We start from the raw sequence: 20,462 nt of genomic DNA, 5'->3' as shown, positions 1-20,462 counted from the left end.
ACCTGACAGCTGCTTTACTCTCCGGCAGACGCCTGGACCGTCAACTTCACACCCGGGAGAGGGTGTGTGTGTTTGTAATGTCAGCGGAAACGGTGAAACGGACAACACGATATTAGATGGCACAAGTATTGATCTGTGTGTGTTTGTGTGTGTGTGTGTGTGTGTGTGTGTGTGTGTGTGTGTGGAGGCAGCTGTCCGTGTTAGGACGACCAGCTGAGAGCAGATCCACCGGAGGGTGCGTGATTACACACAATCAATTACGCACAGAAAAATCCCAACTGCAGCCGCCGGCGTGGACAGCTGTGCTCCATCACAACGCAGAGCTGGATCTGTGAAGAGATGAACGCGCCGATCACAACTCCACTACTGCACTGAGAGATTGGTTTTTAGCGCCAAAACTAGTGAGCAGGAACCAAATTTCAGGATTTCATGAATCTGTAATTAATTTAGTCAGGATTCGAGAGCAAACAGACAAATCATAAAGCAACAAACGAGCTGTTTAGTGGATTTCGAGACAACGGAACAGATATTTGATTTGATTGATATATCGGCCAATATTTAGTTTAACAACTACGTCATGGTAACACAGTTTCTACATCACCTAAAACACATCTTTGGCAGGTCTGTACTGACATTTCTCTTCGTAACTCATCGCCCAACATATTGCTACAGTGATAATTTTATTATCTAAATCCTGATTTTTATGTGCCACCACTTTAAAATCCGCTCCGATTTTGAGCGCTTAAACACAAAGGATCATAATCTCTTTCAAAGCATGACCTCATTAACTCACTGATGTTGCTTAGAAGTGAAGTGAAAACACGTATTTTGCTCGGCTTCAGGTCCGATAACGTTTCATCGAATCTGAATCCACGACAGACACCAGATTGGTCAGCCTCAGAGAATAGAACATCCAGGTATTTCATCTCCCTGGAGCCCGATCCAGACCCAAAAAAATAAATAAAACGGCCATCAAAGTCCAAACCGACTTGTTGCTCACTTAAATCCACAGACGAGACTTGTCTTTCGGGCTCGAAACTTTAAAGATGACGGCTTCAGTGCTCACAAATCTGTCCTAGTCGCGGAGAAATCATCAGCTTATTTCCCCAGGTGATACCGCGCTAAGAGGCAAGGCGTTTGTGTTGTGTACTGTATGGGAAAAACCATCCAGCGGTGTCGGTTAATCCGACAAAACTATTTGAGTCTGACGCCACCGAAGGTCAGGAGCAGCTTTTGACAGTGCGTTCCATTTGTACTCGGAAGTCGGATTATCCGAGGTCAAAGTCGGAAAACACGTGGACAAAAAAAAAAGCGTAATGCGGTTGTTATCAAGTGGCATTGCTAACTATGGCTAACCTGGCTAGCTGGAGCCAACCCCACAATGCAAGGGCATAACTTTGGGTTCAACATGGGCGGGGGAGGGGTTGAGATCGTGTATCACAAAAAACACAAAACAGAAATCACTAAAGCACCAAAAACACATAAATTGCGACAATAATGTCAACAAAAAAAGTCAATTTTTCTGGAAAAAGCTACAAAAACATCAAAAAAGGCAGCAAAAATGTTGTTAAAAGGATCAAAAACAAAAAGACAAAGCCCAGTTTTGATTATTTTGGGGGGGGTGGGGTTAGTCCTGTTCCCCCCCCCCCCATAAATTCGGCCCATGCCACAATGAAAAATCCGACTTGTAAATGGAACGCATTTCACTCGGGTGTGACGTCACTCCCAGCTCCGGCTCCCGAGTCCCGAGGTAAACGGAACGCACTCTGAAACCCGTCAGCTTCCTGACCGTCTGATTGGCCGAAGCAACATACTGCACATAAATCAGCTCAACAGGGAGCTGTGCTTCCTTCCCCACGAGTCTCAACGCCTCTGATCGGTTCCCACAGACACACCTGTTAACACACTTCTGCGCCGTTGTGAGACGATTTCGACACGTGTGCGCCGAAAACCTTCCTCCTCTTCTACACGCCGTCCGTCACGGGAGAGCCCGTCATCGCACAGCGCTACGATCAGGAGTCGGTAATTATTCTACAGCCTTGTCAGAGGAGGTTTGATTGCTACAGGCAACATGTTCCATTGACAAAAAAAACAAAACAACAACAACCCAAAACACACAAAGATACAAAACAGGAACATGTAAACATATTACAGAGATCGCCACAGTCAGTGTTGACGTCAGTTCAACGGTGTCTTTTTAAAGTGAGCTCTCAGTCAGTCGGCTCTACGCCAGCCCGGCAAAGACACCAAACACAGAAGGAGGTCCAGTTCATCTTAACATCCCGCTTCCTCGGGAAAACGCTCAAATGTACGGCGACACGCGAGCGGACTCGGGCTCGGCGTGCGCTCGATGAAAGGTGATTTTCTCAGAAAACGTCAAAACAAACCAAACAAACAACCAGTTTTCTCGCTTTTGAATGAACGGGGAAAAGATCAGGACGACACGGATGAAATAAAAGGTGGTATACCCAAGAGAAAAAGAAAACACACACACACACACACACACAAAACCATAAGGGATTGATTTTAACAGGCTAACTGTGTTTTAAGGTTGAAGCAACCACGGCGGTCAGCGGTCCAACAGCCTCGACCAGCTTTCCTTTTTAGTGATTTTTTTTTTTTGTCGCTTTTGTTTGACAAATGAGATAAAGGTTTTGTGCAAAGCCTGACGCCCGACACAGGGAGAGCTCGGCCACATACACAGGTAGCAGGGTGTCCCGAACGAATCCGAAAACACACTCTCACACACACACGGTATAAAACATATGCACAACAGAACTTTAAATATTCTTTATATATATATATATATATATATATATATATATATATATATATATATATGTACACAGATAACCATGCACAAATGAACGAAACACACACACACACACACACACACACACACACACACACACACACACACACACACACACAGTAAAATATGATGACTTTACAGGATTAGCGGCAAAAAAAACACAGCAAGTTGGTCCAGAAACCAGATAAAAGTACGGAAGCCTTGAGAGGCTGATGGGGCCAGGAATAAAAAGACGGTGGTCCAACAGAACAGTGTTTTTTTAAAAGAACCAGTCAGTCTGAGCATGCTCAGTTTGAATTCGTCAGCTGGATGTTAGTGTGGTGAAATTTGTGAAGAGTCTGAAAACGTTCGGAGTTGACACACGTCTGACAAAGAGAAGAGAACGATGCGTCTATCGGGCTTATGCTAATATGTAGGGTTCGGCTTTTGACTTTTGAAAGTTTTTCAAATCCCTTTAACATTTTTTGGTATCAACTTTCAGCATTTGTAAGAAACCAATTAGCTGCAACGGTATAGACCTTTACTATGGAATTCCATTGCCCTGCAACAGCCTGGCGCCTTGTTGACTTCCCGTCAGTTGATGCCCTTCACATCCACTGCAACAGGTAATCAACTTGGGTCCGTTTAGAACGTTTAGGTTTACGTCTGTGAAAAGGGTCTATAATGGGCGACTGGCAACATATGCAAGTGGCGGTTAGCAATGCTCTTTGCCAATAAAGTAGAGTAGAAATAAAACACAGCGTCAGAGCTCAGCAAATCTGGCTATTTCACAACCTGGAACAGGGTCCAATAATTAAAACCCAACCCTACGGCCGCTTAGCTAACAGCAACATGTTCGACTGCAGGTCAATTATTATTATTATTATTATTATTATTATATTCATTGTCAAAGATAAGCTACAGTAAGATCTGCGCTAGTTCGGAGAAAATGAATGCCTGGGAATTTCAAAAAAATGCATTCAAAAATCTAGGAAAAAAAGCACAGGTCAGTACAGTCAAGACCAAGATGGGTGAGGAGTGAGGAAAGTCGTTCAGTCGAGTTTACGGGTCAAACTGACACGAACGCTAATCTACTTCAGCACCTATATATCCCTCCCCCTAGGAATCTCTTCAAATTGCCGAACCACGCCTGGGATCTGTGCTCCGGGAACACGCCTCCTCTGCTGCAGGCCTGCAGCGTCGGCTCACCGGGGATTACGGCGAGAGGAGAATTTAATTTGGCCTAGGTGGCTGGGTGCTGAGTGGACTTTGACGGTGCAGATTTAGCCCCATTAAAATGTCTGTAATGCATTTAAACAGACTGCTAAACATACGATGCACTTTACTGCTGAGATTCAATCTTCTGCCAGACGTGGCTGGGCAGAGGTTGCCTGGGGGGGTGTTCAGTTAGGCCCCCGTCCTGATCTGTTTGAGGAACGTGCGCGTCGACTCTGCCAAACATCAAGGTGAAAAGTAATGAGGCAGCACAAGAAGACAGCGAGCGAGAAAAGGTGTGTGTGATGTGGCTACATTTTAAATTGTATGTGCACGGACCACCGAGCTCTTTATTTCTAGCCTCGTACATGTTTGCAGAAAGAGAGAAAAAAATAAAATAAAAACCCTGCCAACCCCTCGTGGCATTTAGTCTGAAAGCGGGAACCAAAGAGTCAGGACACCGAAATAACTCACAGGAACATTAAGGAGCACAGAACAGCTGGAATGGAACTAGGACTACCACATCTGTCTCTGCTTCTGACAGCTCTTCGTCTCTCTCTACACACATTTGTCTTTTGCTTTGAAAGTCAAACTCTCTTAGATAAGTGCGAAGTTACTAATTGTGTTTTCTTCCAAACATGCAGATTGTGTGAGTTCTAAAAATCCTCAGCGAAGCCAGCAATGATTTTACACATTTTCGTTGGGCTTTTCGCTGCTACGTCTTCTTGCTGGTTGCTTTGTCTTGTTGCGAGGAGGCGGTCGCGGCGTTGCCGGCGGCGGTCGTCTGCGGTTTGGGCCTCTTGCGCTGTGGCTCAGATGCTGCGGAGGCGATGGGGTTTGTGTTCGGGGTTGCTGCTGCAGCCATCAGCTGTGCCGATGCAGGCGTGGCAGCGTTCTCCCTGCCTGCGGACCCCGGCGCGGGCCTTTCTGGGACGGCCGTGCAGGATGACGGCGGCAGGACTGCAAAGTCTTTCTGGGTCGAGGGTTTGGCCGAGGTGATCGGGGAGGCGACTTGATCACCTTTCTGTCTGTTTTGGGGCTCCAAAAGGTGAGGCGACGGAGGAGCCGGGAGCTGTTTAGAGAGAAACGAGAGAGGGGCAGTTGGTGGGACATCCGGGGCTCCGCCTCTGCATGGTTTCTGGTCCTTTTGGCTCCGCTCTGCAGCGGTGCTCAGTTTGACGGGACCCAGAACGCTCTTAGCCACCGTCGTAAGCTGGGACACAACTTTGTCCACGGCGCTCTCGGGGGCCGCAACTGGGGAGCTGAAACTAAAGCCGGAGCCAGGAGTGGACGAGCAGGGCGACGCGTTAAGACTCGCAGCAGCCACGGCGCACAGTCTCCGGTTGTCAGCCTCCTTCTTCTCCTTGGGGATGCTAGGAGAGGAGCAGGAGGCGCTGGGCGTCTCTTGGCTGTCAGTGGTCCGGCAATCGGTAGTAGTGGTGGAGGTCCTGCAGTCGGTAGTACTGGTGGAGGTCCTGCAGTCGGTAGTATTTGTGGTGATCGTGGAAGAGGGGACTGTGGATCTAGGGCTGTCCAGGGTTTGGTCCTCTGCCCTGGGCTCCGACGGTGCAGTCTTCCCCCTGAGACTCTTCGAGTCTGGCGGAGGATTTGGCTTTAGGAAAGTGTCCTTGCTGACTGAGATGAATGCACTGCCTGGGGTGGGGAAGAGAAGGGGGCCCTGAGTGGGTTTTGTGGCACTACTCGGGCCCAGAACCTTCCTCTCTTGTCTGGCACCGTCTTCTGCGGATGCTGCGGACCTTGTATCTTTTAATACCAGCGGGGGGGCGCCCTGCCCGGGCTTCGCCTCTGCGACAGAGGAGAGGGTGTGCGAGGGAGTGGGCCTGCCTACCTGGGAGGGCCCCGTGTGGGTGAAGGTGGCGTGGGGCGTGCAGGGGGAGAGGCAGAGGGACGGCAGCGTGCCCCCGGGGCCCGTTCTCACGGTGGTGGGCCTCAGCAGCGGGGGAGGGGTGAAGGTGGCCGCCCTGCGCCCGTCCTGGCTGTCCTCGGAGCCCTCGTCCGTCTCGTCCTCGGACGAATCGACCTCGTGGATGGCGTCCTGCTTCTGCAGCGATTCCCTCCGCTCGGCTCTGTCCTGCCGGATGGCCGACAGTTTGTCCTTCAGCTTGCTCTTCCCGGGGGCCAGGCCCAGGGAGCCGGACACCGAGCTCAGGGCGCTGTCCCCTTCCTGACGCCCCAACTTCCTGTTTGAGGAGGAGTGTTTCTGCAGGCTGCCCGTCTCCACGCCGCGCCCTGCCGATGACAGCAGAACCTCGCTGGCGGACTCCTGAAAGCGAGGGAGGGAACAAGACACAGGATACGTTTAACACAATATATAGTGATGTAGAAATCTTACAATGTGCACAGTGAACTGAGCAGCTACACACACGATAGGTTGGCTTTCATACAGAGATTTTCCATCTGGCAAAATAACAACTGAGTTTGTGTGGTTGTAGACTTCTCTGTTGTTGAATCTGTTTTAGGATATCAAAGTATAAGACAAATGTTCTTTCAAGTGTAAATTTAATTGGGTTTAATTTGGCGAGTTCAGAGTTGCGCGTTTGAAAATGTGCTTTTGTTGCCTGTTTTTCTTCTTCTTCCCTGTAGAAAATACGCTACAGTTTAATTTACCCGTCTGAAACATTCTCGCTAAACCGAATCTCGAAAGCCCCGTTTACAAGACTGCACGCTTGGTTAAACGTCGTTTCCAAATGAAACAGAGCTAGTAGTAGAGGACTGCATTTTCTCCTACAGCAACCTTAAGGATCCAATCGACACAGACTTTAACATTAAATCGGCTAGAGAGTGCGTTAAAAAACAGGGAAACGAAAAGGAAATAAAACAACCTGAGCAAAACAAACCACAGCCAACAACACGTTCTAAAATAAGTGAAATAAATAAATGAATACAAGGTCCCTTTGCCCCTATTGCACTAGAATAACTAATCACTGCACTTGAATGTAATTCTGCACTAGAACGTAATTGTGCTACTTATTACCGACGGGTATGCATATTTATTAATACTACACAGTAAAACAACTAGTTTGTATTATCATCGATATGCTGTTCAAACTTTGAGAACAGCCTTGTTTCCATGATGCTGTTTGAATCGATCTAAAATAAAAACTATTCATTCTTTGTGCAACAGATAGCTAAGGATTCTAAGGCTTCCCGACATGATGTTGTACACTCATGACTATTACGTTAGGTGACGTCCGGGGCAAAGTCCTGTGTCTATTGCAGTTGAAACTATGAAAACGCCTCAGCATCTGCTATTTACAGTATATACTGTATCTCAAAAACTAAAGAAATAGAGTTCAAATAACTTCTGGAGTGTTCAGAAATAATATGTTCATGTTTCTACATTTAGAAATCTTTTGGATCAATATGTTTTGTGTGTTTATTCAGTAAAATGTGATGAAAGCACAGATTTTGTATTTTCTTTAATTTATTACACAATTTCAATACTTTCATTCATTAGTATGGTTTAGTGACGTACATGACGTTTTAGCGTGGGTTATACTGATTTTTTAAGGGATAAATTTGAAGATATTTGAAGATATGACATCACAAGAAGCAGGTCAAAGACACGATTATGGAATCAGAATGTGGTCAGCGTGCGTGCCGCGTGATGAGCTCATACCTGAAGGCTCTGTAGGCTCGGCTCTCTCTGCAGAATCTCCTTCTTGAACTCCGAATGCGAGATGTCCAGACTGTGTTTGCGGCTCCCGACAGCCGCCCCCGCTGCCGCTGCCCCCCCGGAGGGCGACGAGGGGGGGTTGGAGAGGGACGAGGCCAGCTTCTCGGCCGACTGCACCCTCTTGAGGAGCGGCGAGCGCGGGGGCTCCGCGCTCTTGGGCCGGGATATCTGCCTGACCAGGGGCGGGGAGGAGTGCAGCTTCACGGGGAAGGACTGTCCCGCCGCAGACTGGCCCAGAGCGTGGGACAGAGGGGACGGGGAGCGCTGGGGGGAGCTGCTCTGAGGGGTGGGCGAAGGCGTGCGGGCCAGAGGGGAGAGCGGGATGTTGCCGGCGGACTTGCGTCGGGGCGAGCGGTACTGGCGCTGGAGCTTGGGGGCGAGGCCGTGCAGGGAGCTGGGCCGGATGTGGCCGGAGCTCGCCGGCGAGTTCGGGACGCTGGAGCTGGGAGAGCTGCTCTGAGAGGAGTTGCCGCCAACTGAGGGGAGGGGGAAGAGGAAGTACATTAATAGTTTTAGGGATCGACCGTTACTGGTTTTTCAAGGCAGATACCGATACAGATTATTAGTAGTTAATGAAACCGATAACAGATATTTTTTAACCAATATTCATTCACAGTAACAATGAAAGTCTTGTTATGGACAGCATTTATTATAAGAGTAAAGACAGAACCTCCGACTTCTGACGATATGGCAATCTCATAGAGAATTTGATTTTATAAACGTTTACATTAATGTTAGGGACTATGACAACCGTGTTATCGGAGTGCATTTATTATGTTGTTTGATTTGTTTGTTTTGTAGTTTTGTGTCTTTATTTATTTTGTTTAATTTTTATTTATTTATGTTTCTGGCATTTCTTGTCTGTTTTGTCCTAGTGTGAAAGACCTGAAATATGAATAACGAGATTTATGTATGAAATATCGTTAAGTCAAAATTAACATTTTGGAATGTAACAAACTCCAACACAAAACTCTGTTTAAATGCTTTAAGCAATCATTTAATAAAGTAGAAATGTTCAACATAATCCCCAGTAACAGAGAGTCAGAGAGTGTTGTGACGAACAGCTCCACCAGAAACGTCACCGCGGTGGGGCCGTTCTAATTGGACAACGTTCAACTTGTCATGTCAGCTCATCGTCCTGATATCAAACTGGAAACATTAAAACGGTAAGTAAGTCAGTGTAATATAATAAAAATTGAAATGGTCTATAGATGTAGTCATTTGGGGTTGTTGTTCGGACAGACCTGCCCCCACCACCAACGATTCACCTAAATATTTTTTGTTCATACAGTACCGCCCACGGCGACGACATGATGTGTTTCCAGCAAAGCAGAGCGAAAGCAGAGAATGCAGAAAGAAAGAATGTGCCGTTTTCTTTCAACTAACTCGTCTTTCGCGATGTGTCGCAGCCTTTCACGTTTTGTTTTTTGCGCCCGTTGATATCGCGATGTTGATTAAAAAAAAAAAAAGATATATTGTGCAACCATATTTTATATACTAGCACTTTGTTTTGTTTATTGCAGTACAGGTGAGCGGATGTGTCTCACCTGAGTGGGCGGAGTCTGGCGTGGACCGGTAGCCCTGCGTCGGGCTCCGTGGCGACATGTTGTGTGTGGGCGAGCCGGGGCCGCTCTCCCCAGAGGACAGGGAGCGGTTCAGGGAGGACAGACTGCGGCTGGTGTGGAGGAGAGACGCCTGCTTGGTGATCTTCCTGAACAGAGACGTCCTCTTCTTACTGCGAGGGAAAACACACAACAGTTCGCTCAACGAATCCACACATTAAAGAGCCCCTATTATGCTTTTACTTTTATTTTTCCTGTCCTTGAGTGTGCTATATGGTTTGTGTGTATGTAATAGATGTATAAAGTCCTCCAAATGGAGCGTTCTCTCCCACAGACAGCACTTTTTCTTATGCTACGTTTACACGTGGCCGGCTATTTTCATAAACGGACATTTCAACCTCTCCGTTTTCAAAAATAACATCGTGCACAGCTGTCAGTTTTCAGAAAAGTGTTCGTTTACACGTACCCGTGTATATATGTCGTCAATGCAGCCAAGAGCACGCCAAACCTGTAGGTGGCAGTGTAACGAGAAGCTCAAGCCCACGTTAGCCAATCAGAATCCCGAAAATAGCAACAACAGCACCGAATCACTTCCTCTCTCTCTCTCTCTCTCTCTCTCTCTCGGCTGCCTAAACCTCCGTTTGTCTCAGTTTACACGCAAACGAAGATTTCAAAAATCGCCACTCTGGCAGGAGTTTTTAGAAAGACTCGGTTTCAGAGGCGAATTCTCAGTTTGCGTGTGAACGAAGGGCACAAACGAAGGGAAACGTCTCCGTTTGTAAAAAATAACCACGTACGTGTAAACAGGGTCTTAACTGACTGAAAACACCTCGCACACATTCCTGTTTGAAATTCCTCAATTAGTGATGTCACTGATTGAGAAAGCCAGCCACGTTTTTCAAATGTGCCGCCCACTGGTGCTGCCTGAGCAAGTACAGCCCGCCCAACGGCTTGTTTGAATGTGGTTGACCAATCACAACAGAGTGAGCCAGCTGACCAATCAGAGCAGACTGGGCGTTTTTTAGGAAGGCGGGGCCAAGAGCTCAGACAGAGCGTTTCAGGCAGAGGAGCTGCAACGATGGGCAGTATGAGACACATAACAAGTTTTATTGAACATCAAAGCATGTAAACCCATTCTAGGAGACCCCAAGAGCTAAAATATGACGCTGAAAAGAAGTATAGTAGGAGCTCTTTAAACACATGTTTGATACAACATGGCTGTGTGTGTGTGTGACCCACCTGTCCTGTCCCTCCTTGGTCTTGGTCTTCTTGTTGCGTCTCGCCATCTTGGATTTGTGGGTCGTCTTTCGGGCGGGGCCGACCTTGATGGACGTGTTCTCAAATGGAACGGCACAGATGGACACTTTGCCGCCGCTCTGAAGGACAACAGACACACAGAGCATTACAGATGTGGAATTACATGTTTTTCTTTAATTTTTTATTTCAGTTTTTGTTCACTTAGATATTGGTGTAAATTTGGACGTTATATCTTTTGAACGTTAAATGGGTTTCACCTAAAAATTTGTGCTTAAGTTAAGATTCTAGTCAGAATATGAGTCTGATACTGCTCCATTGGGCTGTGATTATGGGGTGTGTTTCAACTGAACCAGGAAAGAAAATGCCTCTGCACTCAATTGGATAGACCTACAACCAATCAGAGCAACGGATCGACCTACAACCAATCAGAGCAACGGAGTATGTGATGTATGTCTTCTTAGCGAACATTGGGGCCAGCTGATAAATTAAACTTTTGCCAAATCTCGTAGCAAGGACGGCAAAAACATCTTTCCGATCGACAAATGCCTTCATTAACGTGCTGTCCATATCTTCTGTAACAGACGCGATGGCAGCCATCTTTGTTGTAAACAAATTCAACCCCAGCGCTCTTTGGTGACGTGGTTGATTCCGTTACTGTTGATCATCTGTCCATCATCGTATAAAGCCCACCCTGACAATTTGATTGGTCCGAGCAGCTCTGGCTCGAGCATAGTCGCTCCATAATGGATCAAGTCCAGACCAAACTTCCCAACCCCAAATGTTGTGGGCGGAGCTAAGTTTGGCTGGCATTCAGGCTAAGTACTTTAGTTTGGAGTGGAAACTTTTTTATGACTCATACAAAGATTCTCTATAACTAAAGACAGCCCATTGAACACTGCGCCACTTGTATGAAACGGTACACACTTCTTAATGGGCGTGGCCTTGTGTTGTAGTGAACGTTGTGTGGATGAAAAGTCATTTGTATGATTGAACATTCGATATTTAAGCAGCTAAAAGCCATATTTGGCATTACAAAATAAGTTTTGTTAGGGCGTTCACGATCGTTAGCCGACGTTAGCCTCTCTGTGTTGCCAGATCTCGCGAGAGTTCGGTCCTGAGACAGAAACAGGTCTCAAACAAAGTTAATTTTCTCCTGATGTGTGCGTCTGAAAAATGTTAGTGTCAAAATGTTCCGGAGATTTGTAGCTTGTGAAAAATGGTTCCAATATTGACTTTGGTGACTACGGGGGCGAAAAGAATCGCTCATAATCTGTGTTCACGTTCACTTCTCTTATTACAATCAACACACTCAGGACCTGCCGCTAGTCTCCTAAAGAGGCGTTGTAGTTGGGGCGTCTCGCTTCTTAAGTCTCTGAAACGTCTCTGACTTGTATTTTGTATGTTACAGATATGAAAAACGATACTGAAGTCAGATTGGGATGACTTTACATTCATTTCAAAATTAGCATTAAATTCAAAGACAAATGTAATGGAATTGTCTTTAGTAACAGAATAAGGAAAAGACTACAGACATAAATAAAACGTGTGTACACTGTGTCTTGTTTATCAGTACTGCGCATTCAAGAAGGGATTTCACTGGATAGAGAAAGTAAGAATGAAATGAACTTTGTGTCCGTACCTTCAGGATGAGCTCCACCACCTCGGTGTGAACCAGACCGTGAACCGGCTCTCCGTTGACCTGGGTGATCAGGTCTCCCTCCCTCAGCCCCGCGTCGTGGGCCGGACCACCGTCCTCCACATGCTGAGAGAGAGAGAGAGCGAGAGAGAGAGAGAGAGAGAGCGAGAGAGAGAGCGAGAGAGAGAGCGAGAGAGAGAGAGAGAGAGAGAGAGAGAGGGGATGGAAGGTGGAAAGAAGGCAGATGTATTTAACACCTGTTCTGCTGCGGTTTACTGCCATCTTCTGTCAACAACAAGAATCCCAACACAGTGCAAAAACACTGACACTACCTGACAGTGATTCGGAATCCCAAAATAGTTCATTTTATATTAACCCTCGTGTTGTCTTCCCGTCCACCATGAACTTGTTGTCCTTCCGGGTTAGAATTGAAAATTAACTTTTTCTGGCACTTTTTCTGATGTTTCATTGGCTTTTTTTTATTCATGGTCAGTAAACCTAATTTAAATGACATTATACCTCATTTTTTCGTTAAAAAAAAAGCAGCATTTCTTTTCAAATGCTATAAAGCTGAATGAAAAACCATCCAAAATTCAATGAAAAGTAATCATCGATTTTACCTGCGAAGAACCATGTACCTGCTCCATGTTATTTTGGGGCAATTTGGTTGAAAGAAACCCATTTTTATGAAATAGAAAACTTTGAAAATGGGTCAAATTTGAACCCAGGACAACACAAGGGTTAAGTTAATGGCACATCTTAACTTCTAATTTTAACACATTCAGGACTAAGTGGTTAAAAAAAACATCTCTTTCTGTCATCACGTGACTTATGCTTATTTTGTTGCTGTTGTCTATTTTTGTGGCCTCATGTTGTCTTCTGTCTGTGGATTTTAACCCGTACTAATGTCCCGCTGTTTACCTGTCGCTTTCTTCTCCAAACATCTGACCAAAGGACTACAGCTGAAAATTAGCCGGCTGGCTAACACCGGCACATTTACAGGAATGTTGATTAATGTGCATTGTCCTTATACATTAGGGATTGACTGATACTGGTACCGATTATCAGTAGTGAATGAAAACGATAACCGATATTTGGAACAGATATGCATTTACAGTGAAAATTAGGAATTTGGAAAATTAGAAACTCCAACAAAAAACTTTCTTTAAATGCTTTAAGCAATTATTTAATAAATGAGAAACTTTTAACCTAATACCCAGTAAAAGAGAGTCCGATAGCTTTGTGGGAGGGACATTAAAGTGCCCATATTATGAAAAATATCACTTTTTCTGGGATTTGGGGAGTTATTTTGTGTCTCTGGTGCTTCCACACTCATACAAACTTAGAAAGAAAAATATCCATGCTGTCTTGAGTGAAATACGGATTTCTGAATGTCTTCTGGGTGAGCTGTTCAAAATCGGCAGGGCTTTCTACGTCATCGGCCAAAACATTTGTTGTGTGCTAACCACTTTAGCTAATACCACATCAGCTAGCTGTTTCTCAAGCATCGGTCGATACAAGGCAGGATTGGCCGGGAGACTTCTTCTAAACGAGGGCGCAATTCCAACTTTGCGTGGAATACCTGCAGACGAGGGACAAGTAAGTAGTTCTTTACAATTTCTTTTGTAGATTAGGGTGAACTCGTGTGTGTTGTAGCAGTGTTTTGCTACTGAGAATGAGGTGGCTAACCGCTAGCAGTGCTAGCTTCTAGCTAGTAGTCTTTACCTAGCTACTGCGCATGTGCGACTCCCAACAAAGATGGGACAGAAGTGTGATGTCTCACTCTGTAGCTAAAACAGAGAGCTCAACACACAGGGTGAAAAGAGGAGCTGCAGCAATGTGCAGTACAACTAAAATATGGTGTTTTTTGAAAATTAAACCATGTAACCCTATTCTGATATAACCTCTAAATACAATTATGAACCTGAAAATGAGAATAATATGAACACTTTAAGTCAGGCTCAGTGGGGAGTGAAACCAGAGCAGAGGGACAGACACAGAGCTGCAGCCGATTCGAGCCGGGGGGGGGGTCTAGCTTAATCGGTCTATCCCTATTATAAATATAAAAAATTTGTTGTCTCTTTATTGTCAGAAACTCTAATTGAGGTAAACTCTTTTTTTTTTTAAAGTGCTCATATTATGCTCATTTCCAGGTTCATAATTGTATTTAGAGGTTATATCAGAATAGGTTTGCATGGTTTATTTTTGTTGTACTGCACATTGCTGCAGCTCCTCTTTTCAGCTCTCTGTTTTAGCTACAGAGTGAGACATCTCACTTCTGTTACATCTTTGTTGGGAGTCACACATGCGCAGTAGCTAGGTAAGGACTACTAGCCAGTCAGAAGCAGAGTATGAGGGCGTGCCCTGACAGTACCTAGGTAAGGACTACTAGCCAGTCAGAAGCAGAGTATGAGGGCGTGCCCTGACAGTACCTAGGTAAGGACTACTAGCCAGTCAGAAGCAGTGTATGAGGGCGTGCCCTGACAGTACCTAGGTAAGGACTACTAGCCAGTCAGAAGCAGAGTATGAGGGCGTGCCACGCTAGCAGCTAGGCGAGCATTATAACGTGTGTTACAAAGTGACCCACGTTTGTCTCTGAAGTAAAGGCTGGACTACAATAGAGCTGTTTGGAGCAGTTGGTGAACAGTGTTTTCTGTCGGAGATGGTAAGTCCCTTTGGGGGGGACTTTGGGCTTTTTCACTTTGTAAACCTAAATTAAAGATGTTTTGTGAGCTTGACACCTCAAAGTGTTTGAATAATGACAGTGAACACACGTCATGGGTAAATCTCTCTCTACGTTTGTGTGTGGGACTCACCCAGACCATGTGGTGTACAGTGTAGATGTCGGAGTCTCCCATGTACACCCGGATGGCCCTCAGGGTGAAGCCGTACTTCTTGCCCGCTCTGTGGATCACGATGGCGGGCTTGACGTTGTTCACGGCAGGGGACAGGTCTCGGCTCGGGGAGGAGTCCCGCGACGACGGGTTGGACGACAGCGAGTGGGGCGACATCGGGCTGGCCAATGGCGAGGCTCCGTGGTGGTCTGAGGACGGACCGATAACAGACATTTGTGTCGGTGAACGTGTGGTGTCCATATGGAGTCTTTTTACGTACAATAACAGACTTTCTTTTTCTTGTCCGGCCAGGATCACACTGAATACTTTATGATCCAGATAACCTGAAATTATCTTCAGGTCTGTTTTATTCCCTTTCATTTTAGTCTTCTATATTTTCTGCAATAAATCAACTTTATGGTGTAAAGAAAATCACATCTAATCAGCACATCAGAGGCACACAAATCTTGCACAGAACCCAGAACTTTAATCTGGCAAAAACACATTAAAAGTAGTCTTGCATAGCCAGCTCTATCTCCACAGCGCTGTGGGGATAGAGCTGGCTACGTAATGACGCAAAAACGATGTAAAAATGTAGCCTGACATGACACACTGACCTGCAGGGATCATCAGTGACAGCGTGGTGGCGGACGCCGACTTGATGACCTTGTTGAGCGGTCTGGAGCTGGGCGCCGCCGTGTGCTTGTCTGCGTCTCCAGACAGCAGGCGGTGGCGAGCCCTGCGCGCCGCCAGGTCGCTGATGGCCCTCGGAGTGGAGGGAGAGTCGCTGTCTGCTGCGGCTTTAGCAGCGGCGCCGTTACTGCCGTTAGATCTGTGGCCGCGATCGCACACGTCGCCTGAACTGCCCGCTGCGGGAACACAGGAAGGTTGGAGAGGAAGCTCAGACATACAGGTCTCAAGTTTAGTCAACGCAGTAAAACAGGGTACACTTCAATACTTTACAGGGCTGCATCGTTTTCTCGATTAATGGATTGGTTGTTTGGTCTACATAATAAAATGTCAGAATGTTTCCTAAAGCCCATGATGATGTCCTCAAATGTCTTGTTTTTTCCACAACTCAAAAATATTCAGTTTACTGTCCCAGAGGAGAGAAGAAACAAAAAAAATAGTCCCATTTAACAAGCTGACATCAGAGAATTTTATTTTATTTCATAAAAAGTGACTCAAACCGATTAATCAATTACCAAAATAGTTGCAGTTTAGTTAGTTGAAAACTAATCACTTAATCTTTACAACTCTCATTCTTCCTAAGAACTTTTTCAAGCCAAATGTAGAGAAACTCACGACATATTTTTGGGACAAATCCGGCAGAAAGTTTTCAGCTGATTTAAAAAGGTGAAAACGACCGTTGTATGTGTCTGAATGGGTTTGTGGCTGTGTGTCTGTGTGTTTGTACTGACGTGTGAGCGTGGCTCTGCTCAGCTGACTGGAGGTGGAGCTGGGCGTGGTGGGAGACTCGTCCAGCTTCAGCTCTCTCTCCACTGGGAGCTCTGGGATGGCGAGCGGCAGCTCGTCACAGCGCGGGCCCCGCACTGCACTCAGACCCAGCAGGCTGGGACTCTTACGACTTCCGGCCGCACCTGAGAGACAAACAACAACACAGAGTCAGCGTTCGTTTCACAGCTCAGTATATTCCGTTTTTTTTTTTAAGATTATGTTTTTGGGGCATTTTTAGGCCTTCATTTGGACAGGACAGCTTAGACTTGAAAGGGGAGAGAGAAGGGGAATGACGGAGTCGAACCTGCGGCCGCTGCGTCGAGGAGTAAACCTCTATATATCGGCGCCTGCTCTACCAGGTGAGCTAACCAGGGGCCCACAGCTCAGTATCTTCTGTTTTCATTTTAATTCCTCAACATTTAGTGTTACAAGCAGGAACAGTAGAGTGAGTACAGAGACGTATTCCAGCATTTAAAGAAGGTAAAAAATGTCAAAACCCCAGCAGCACTCTGAACACCAACATGTCAGATATTAGACAATTTTTTCATAAAGCTTTCTCTGAAAACAGCTTCAACAACTTCAATCTGTCCACTATTTCAGGGAGAGTTTCCTCCTGACAGCTAGTGACCCCCAGGCCATCACAATATCCCTCCAGTGTTTTACCTTGGCCTGCCTCTTCCTCCGAGGAGATGGCGAAGCGTGGCATCTCAATGATGGCTGAACAGCAGCGTCTCCGGACGGTCAGCGGCGGGCTGGAGTCGCTCTCTGTGTGGGACGACTCCGAGACAGACAGACGCTTCCGCAGGCTGGGGAGGCAGAGTTGGAGAAGAGATGAGAAACATGCACACGAATACCACACTGAGACAACTTGTACCATGGCTGTGTAAACGGTCATTTCAGAGTGGCTTTGTTAGTAGTTAACTGATAACCATGGGTTAAACTGACTCCAAGCACACTTTAAAACAGGGGTCTTCAACGGTTTTTAAGGCAAGGACCCCTTAGCTGAGACAGAGACACATCAGGGACCCCCTAATACATATATTGTATGAAATGAAGTTGCATATTAAACTGGGCCTTTCAATAACATGTAGGGTGGTCTAAAGCCTTTATACATACCTTTTAGTGCATAGAATACTAAGCTATTAAAATAATAATTGTGGGCATGATTTATGAATCATCTTTTAATGTTAAACATTCAATCCTGAGGATGAATTGTATCTGAGGATGGCTATTTTAGTGACTACCTTACATACAGTATAGGCCAATAAGCCTAATATTCAGCAGGGCTTTATTCACAAATAGGCAGATTTTTTTATTTGCTAATAATATGTTGGATTCATGTTAAGACACTTACATTTTTTTTTTTTTACTTTCAGGAAATGAACAATGATTTGGCGGCCCCCTCTGCAGTAACTCTTAGGACCCCCTAGGGGTCCCAGACCCCCTGTTGAAGATCTCTGCTTTAAAGCATAGAGGAGGTTTAAACACAGGCTCTCTTTGTTGCTTTTTTCACCCTCCTGTTGTCCTTGGGTCAAATTTGACCCGTTTTCAACGTTTTTTTAATATATCAGAAATATGGGTTTCTTTAAACCAAGGATGGATGGTTCCATACAACGTTCTTTGCAAGTACAATTAATGATCAGTTTAATTTTGGATGTTTTATTCATAAAATAAAATTCGGCCATCCCAGATCTTGATCTAGCCCGCATTTCAATTTCGGTTCACAATAAATGGTGGCCCGGCTTAGTTGTGCGCCAGACCAAAAAGACGGGAAACAGTTTTCCAGACTGCGATTACGTGACTTTGGCAGATTTACTGACTTTGAGACTCCCAGAACGAGAGTTTTCATTTTCAGGCTGTGAGTCGGCTGTGTGGTAGTTAGCCTGCTTTTAAAAATATAAGCATTGTTAATTCTGTTAAATCTTAATTTGGAAATTCTATCACAGCTAAGGAACTTTTTTTACTGACTTCTGTAGGGCTTTATGTCAACAGAAATGTGTCAAAAGTCGATAAGAGCGACCGAAACGTCGACAACAAAAATGACGAAAAATGTGTTGGTTTTTTTTATTAAAAAAGGAACAAAAATGACGAAAAATGTCAAAAAAAGACATGCAATAATACAGTCAAAGACATTTGACTTTTTCGATGAAATAAAAGCATGTCAATAAACTAAACGTGTCTGGCCCTAAATGTGACTCTCATTTTCCAGTGTGGCCCTTAGTGAAGTTGAGTTTGACCCCCCTGGATAGTATAAAAACCATAATGGACTCTGTGGTGTTCTCATATACAACATAAAAATGTAATAAACTCATATGGCTCCAGGAGAACAAAACAACCTAAATGAAGCCTAAAGAAAAAAATTATATGCTAACCGCAAAAGTGTACACTCGAAAAAGAAACCCATTTGAAGGAAAGTGATTTGAAGTCTAGAAATGTCCGAGGCTGTGTGGTTTTACATATGGAGACGGAGAAACTCACATCTCTGGAGATCCCACCAGCCAGGACCGATCTCTGGACTTGAGTCCGCTCAGGCTGTCGATGCGCTCTCCTCCCTCCTCGCTGAGGCTGCGTTTGGTGGGAGGAGGAGTCCTCTTCTCCTCGTGCAGAGACAGACGCTCCATGCTGCTGTACACCTGCACACAACATGGCACATGTGTGAGGACCTTTCACGTTGGAATCATTCCCAAACACGATGCCACCTTTACAGCAACCTTTTTGGACCTGTGACTTGAAGAAAATTCAGGGAAAAGTACAGGCCCGAAGGCCAGAGGAAGATCTGACTCCAGTTATCTATACACTCTAACTCCCACGCGTTGGTTAATGACACTAATGACGCCAGAACTCAGGGATTTTAAACTGAGACGAAAGATTAAAGCCAAGAAAGTTTGCTGAAGTAAACACTAAGTAGACACTAAGTTTCCCTAACTGCAGACAAAGTACACGGAGTTCAAGTCAGCCAAGTCTATGTCAGATTATGAATGTCGTCTAACCAAACTCCTAATCTTTTTATCCTCTTGCCACTTCCGGGCAGATCCTCCAGCGCACGCTCTCTCTCTCTCTCTCTCTCTCTCTCTCTCTCTCTCTCTCTCTCACACACACACACACACACACACACACATATACACACACTCTCACACACACACACACACACAGATCCAAGAGCCACCCCCCTGCCGTTCTACCTCTCCGTCTGGTACAGAAAAACAGTTCCTAACATTCCTGAACTATAAGGTAATCAAAGCTTAAGCTAACTATCTGTGTCCCGAGTCTATACATTACAACAATACAACTAGAGATGCACCGATTGACCGGCTGGTGACCGGAATTGGCCGATTTTCACGTGATCAGCCGTGACCGGCGACCGGCCAGTCAGTCTGACATATTCCGATTTTATGCCGGTCAAACGCACTCGGGCACCGCGTGATTAACATCGCGCAACATCAGCGCAGCAACGGTATTGTTCATATTTATGCACAATGACACATAAAGCAAACTTGCTAAAAAAGGAACTACACGCTGTTTTCAGGTAACGCTACTGTTGACGTTCAAACAGGCCTGTGTGTGTGTTTTGAGAAATATCTTTATACTGCAAGGCTATATTTATTTTATATATATATATATCGTCTTTCATCGTCTCTTGGTTAGCTTGTGTTCAACAACAACAGCACTGGTCCAAAGTGGTCTCAAAGATGTAAACAAATGCCTTACGAGAGGATACGGTTCTTTCATTGGTCAGAAATCTCACTGGAAGAACTGGCCTCAGGCAAGACTTCCCTCATCTTTCTTTTAGCCAGAAAAACAACCACGGAGCACCCCAGTTGTGTTGTGAGTCAGTTGTTTCGGTTGCTGGGTTGATTGAAAGCACCGCTCCAGACATCGATTGGGAGCGAGCGCGAGAACGCCCTTTTCTCAACGATCTCGCCTCGTTTGTTTTGTCCCGCATCTGAGTTCGATTGCTGCGTTCGCGTATGCCCAAGTGAACCGATATTTGAAGGGGGTGAACGAGCCAGGT

General features: G+C 45.5%; 1 protein-coding gene across 9 annotated transcripts in view; it reads right to left on the bottom strand.

Moving 5' to 3' along the window:
• Window positions 1-4,190: 4,190 nt before the first annotated feature.
• The window catches only part of mast2 (microtubule associated serine/threonine kinase 2), a 275,716-nt gene continuing 259,444 nt past the window's right edge, over window positions 4,191-20,462 (bottom strand). For all 9 annotated transcript variants that reach the window (XM_039812498.1, XM_039812499.1, XM_039812500.1 and 6 more), the window contains 10 exons: window positions 18,929-19,083; window positions 17,114-17,256; window positions 16,414-16,593; window positions 15,610-15,861; window positions 14,975-15,201; window positions 12,162-12,284; window positions 10,505-10,641; window positions 9,251-9,438; window positions 7,647-8,179; window positions 4,191-6,290 (listed from right to left, as the gene is read on the bottom strand). In XM_039812498.1, the coding sequence (XP_039668432.1) occupies window positions 4,722-6,290; window positions 7,647-8,179; window positions 9,251-9,438; window positions 10,505-10,641; window positions 12,162-12,284; window positions 14,975-15,201; window positions 15,610-15,861; window positions 16,414-16,593; window positions 17,114-17,256; window positions 18,929-19,083 (3,507 nt within the window). In that variant the 3' untranslated portion in view covers window positions 4,191-4,721. The remainder of the gene's footprint in view (window positions 6,291-7,646; window positions 8,180-9,250; window positions 9,439-10,504; window positions 10,642-12,161; window positions 12,285-14,974; window positions 15,202-15,609; window positions 15,862-16,413; window positions 16,594-17,113; window positions 17,257-18,928; window positions 19,084-20,462) is intronic.

The sequence above is a fragment of the Perca fluviatilis genome, chromosome 9 (assembly GCF_010015445.1).
Source record: "Perca fluviatilis chromosome 9, GENO_Pfluv_1.0, whole genome shotgun sequence".
Lineage (NCBI taxonomy): Eukaryota > Metazoa > Chordata > Actinopteri > Perciformes > Percidae > Perca > Perca fluviatilis.
The sequence above is the reverse complement of the archived record's forward strand: the minus strand, read 5'-3'. Positions and strand labels throughout refer to the sequence as shown.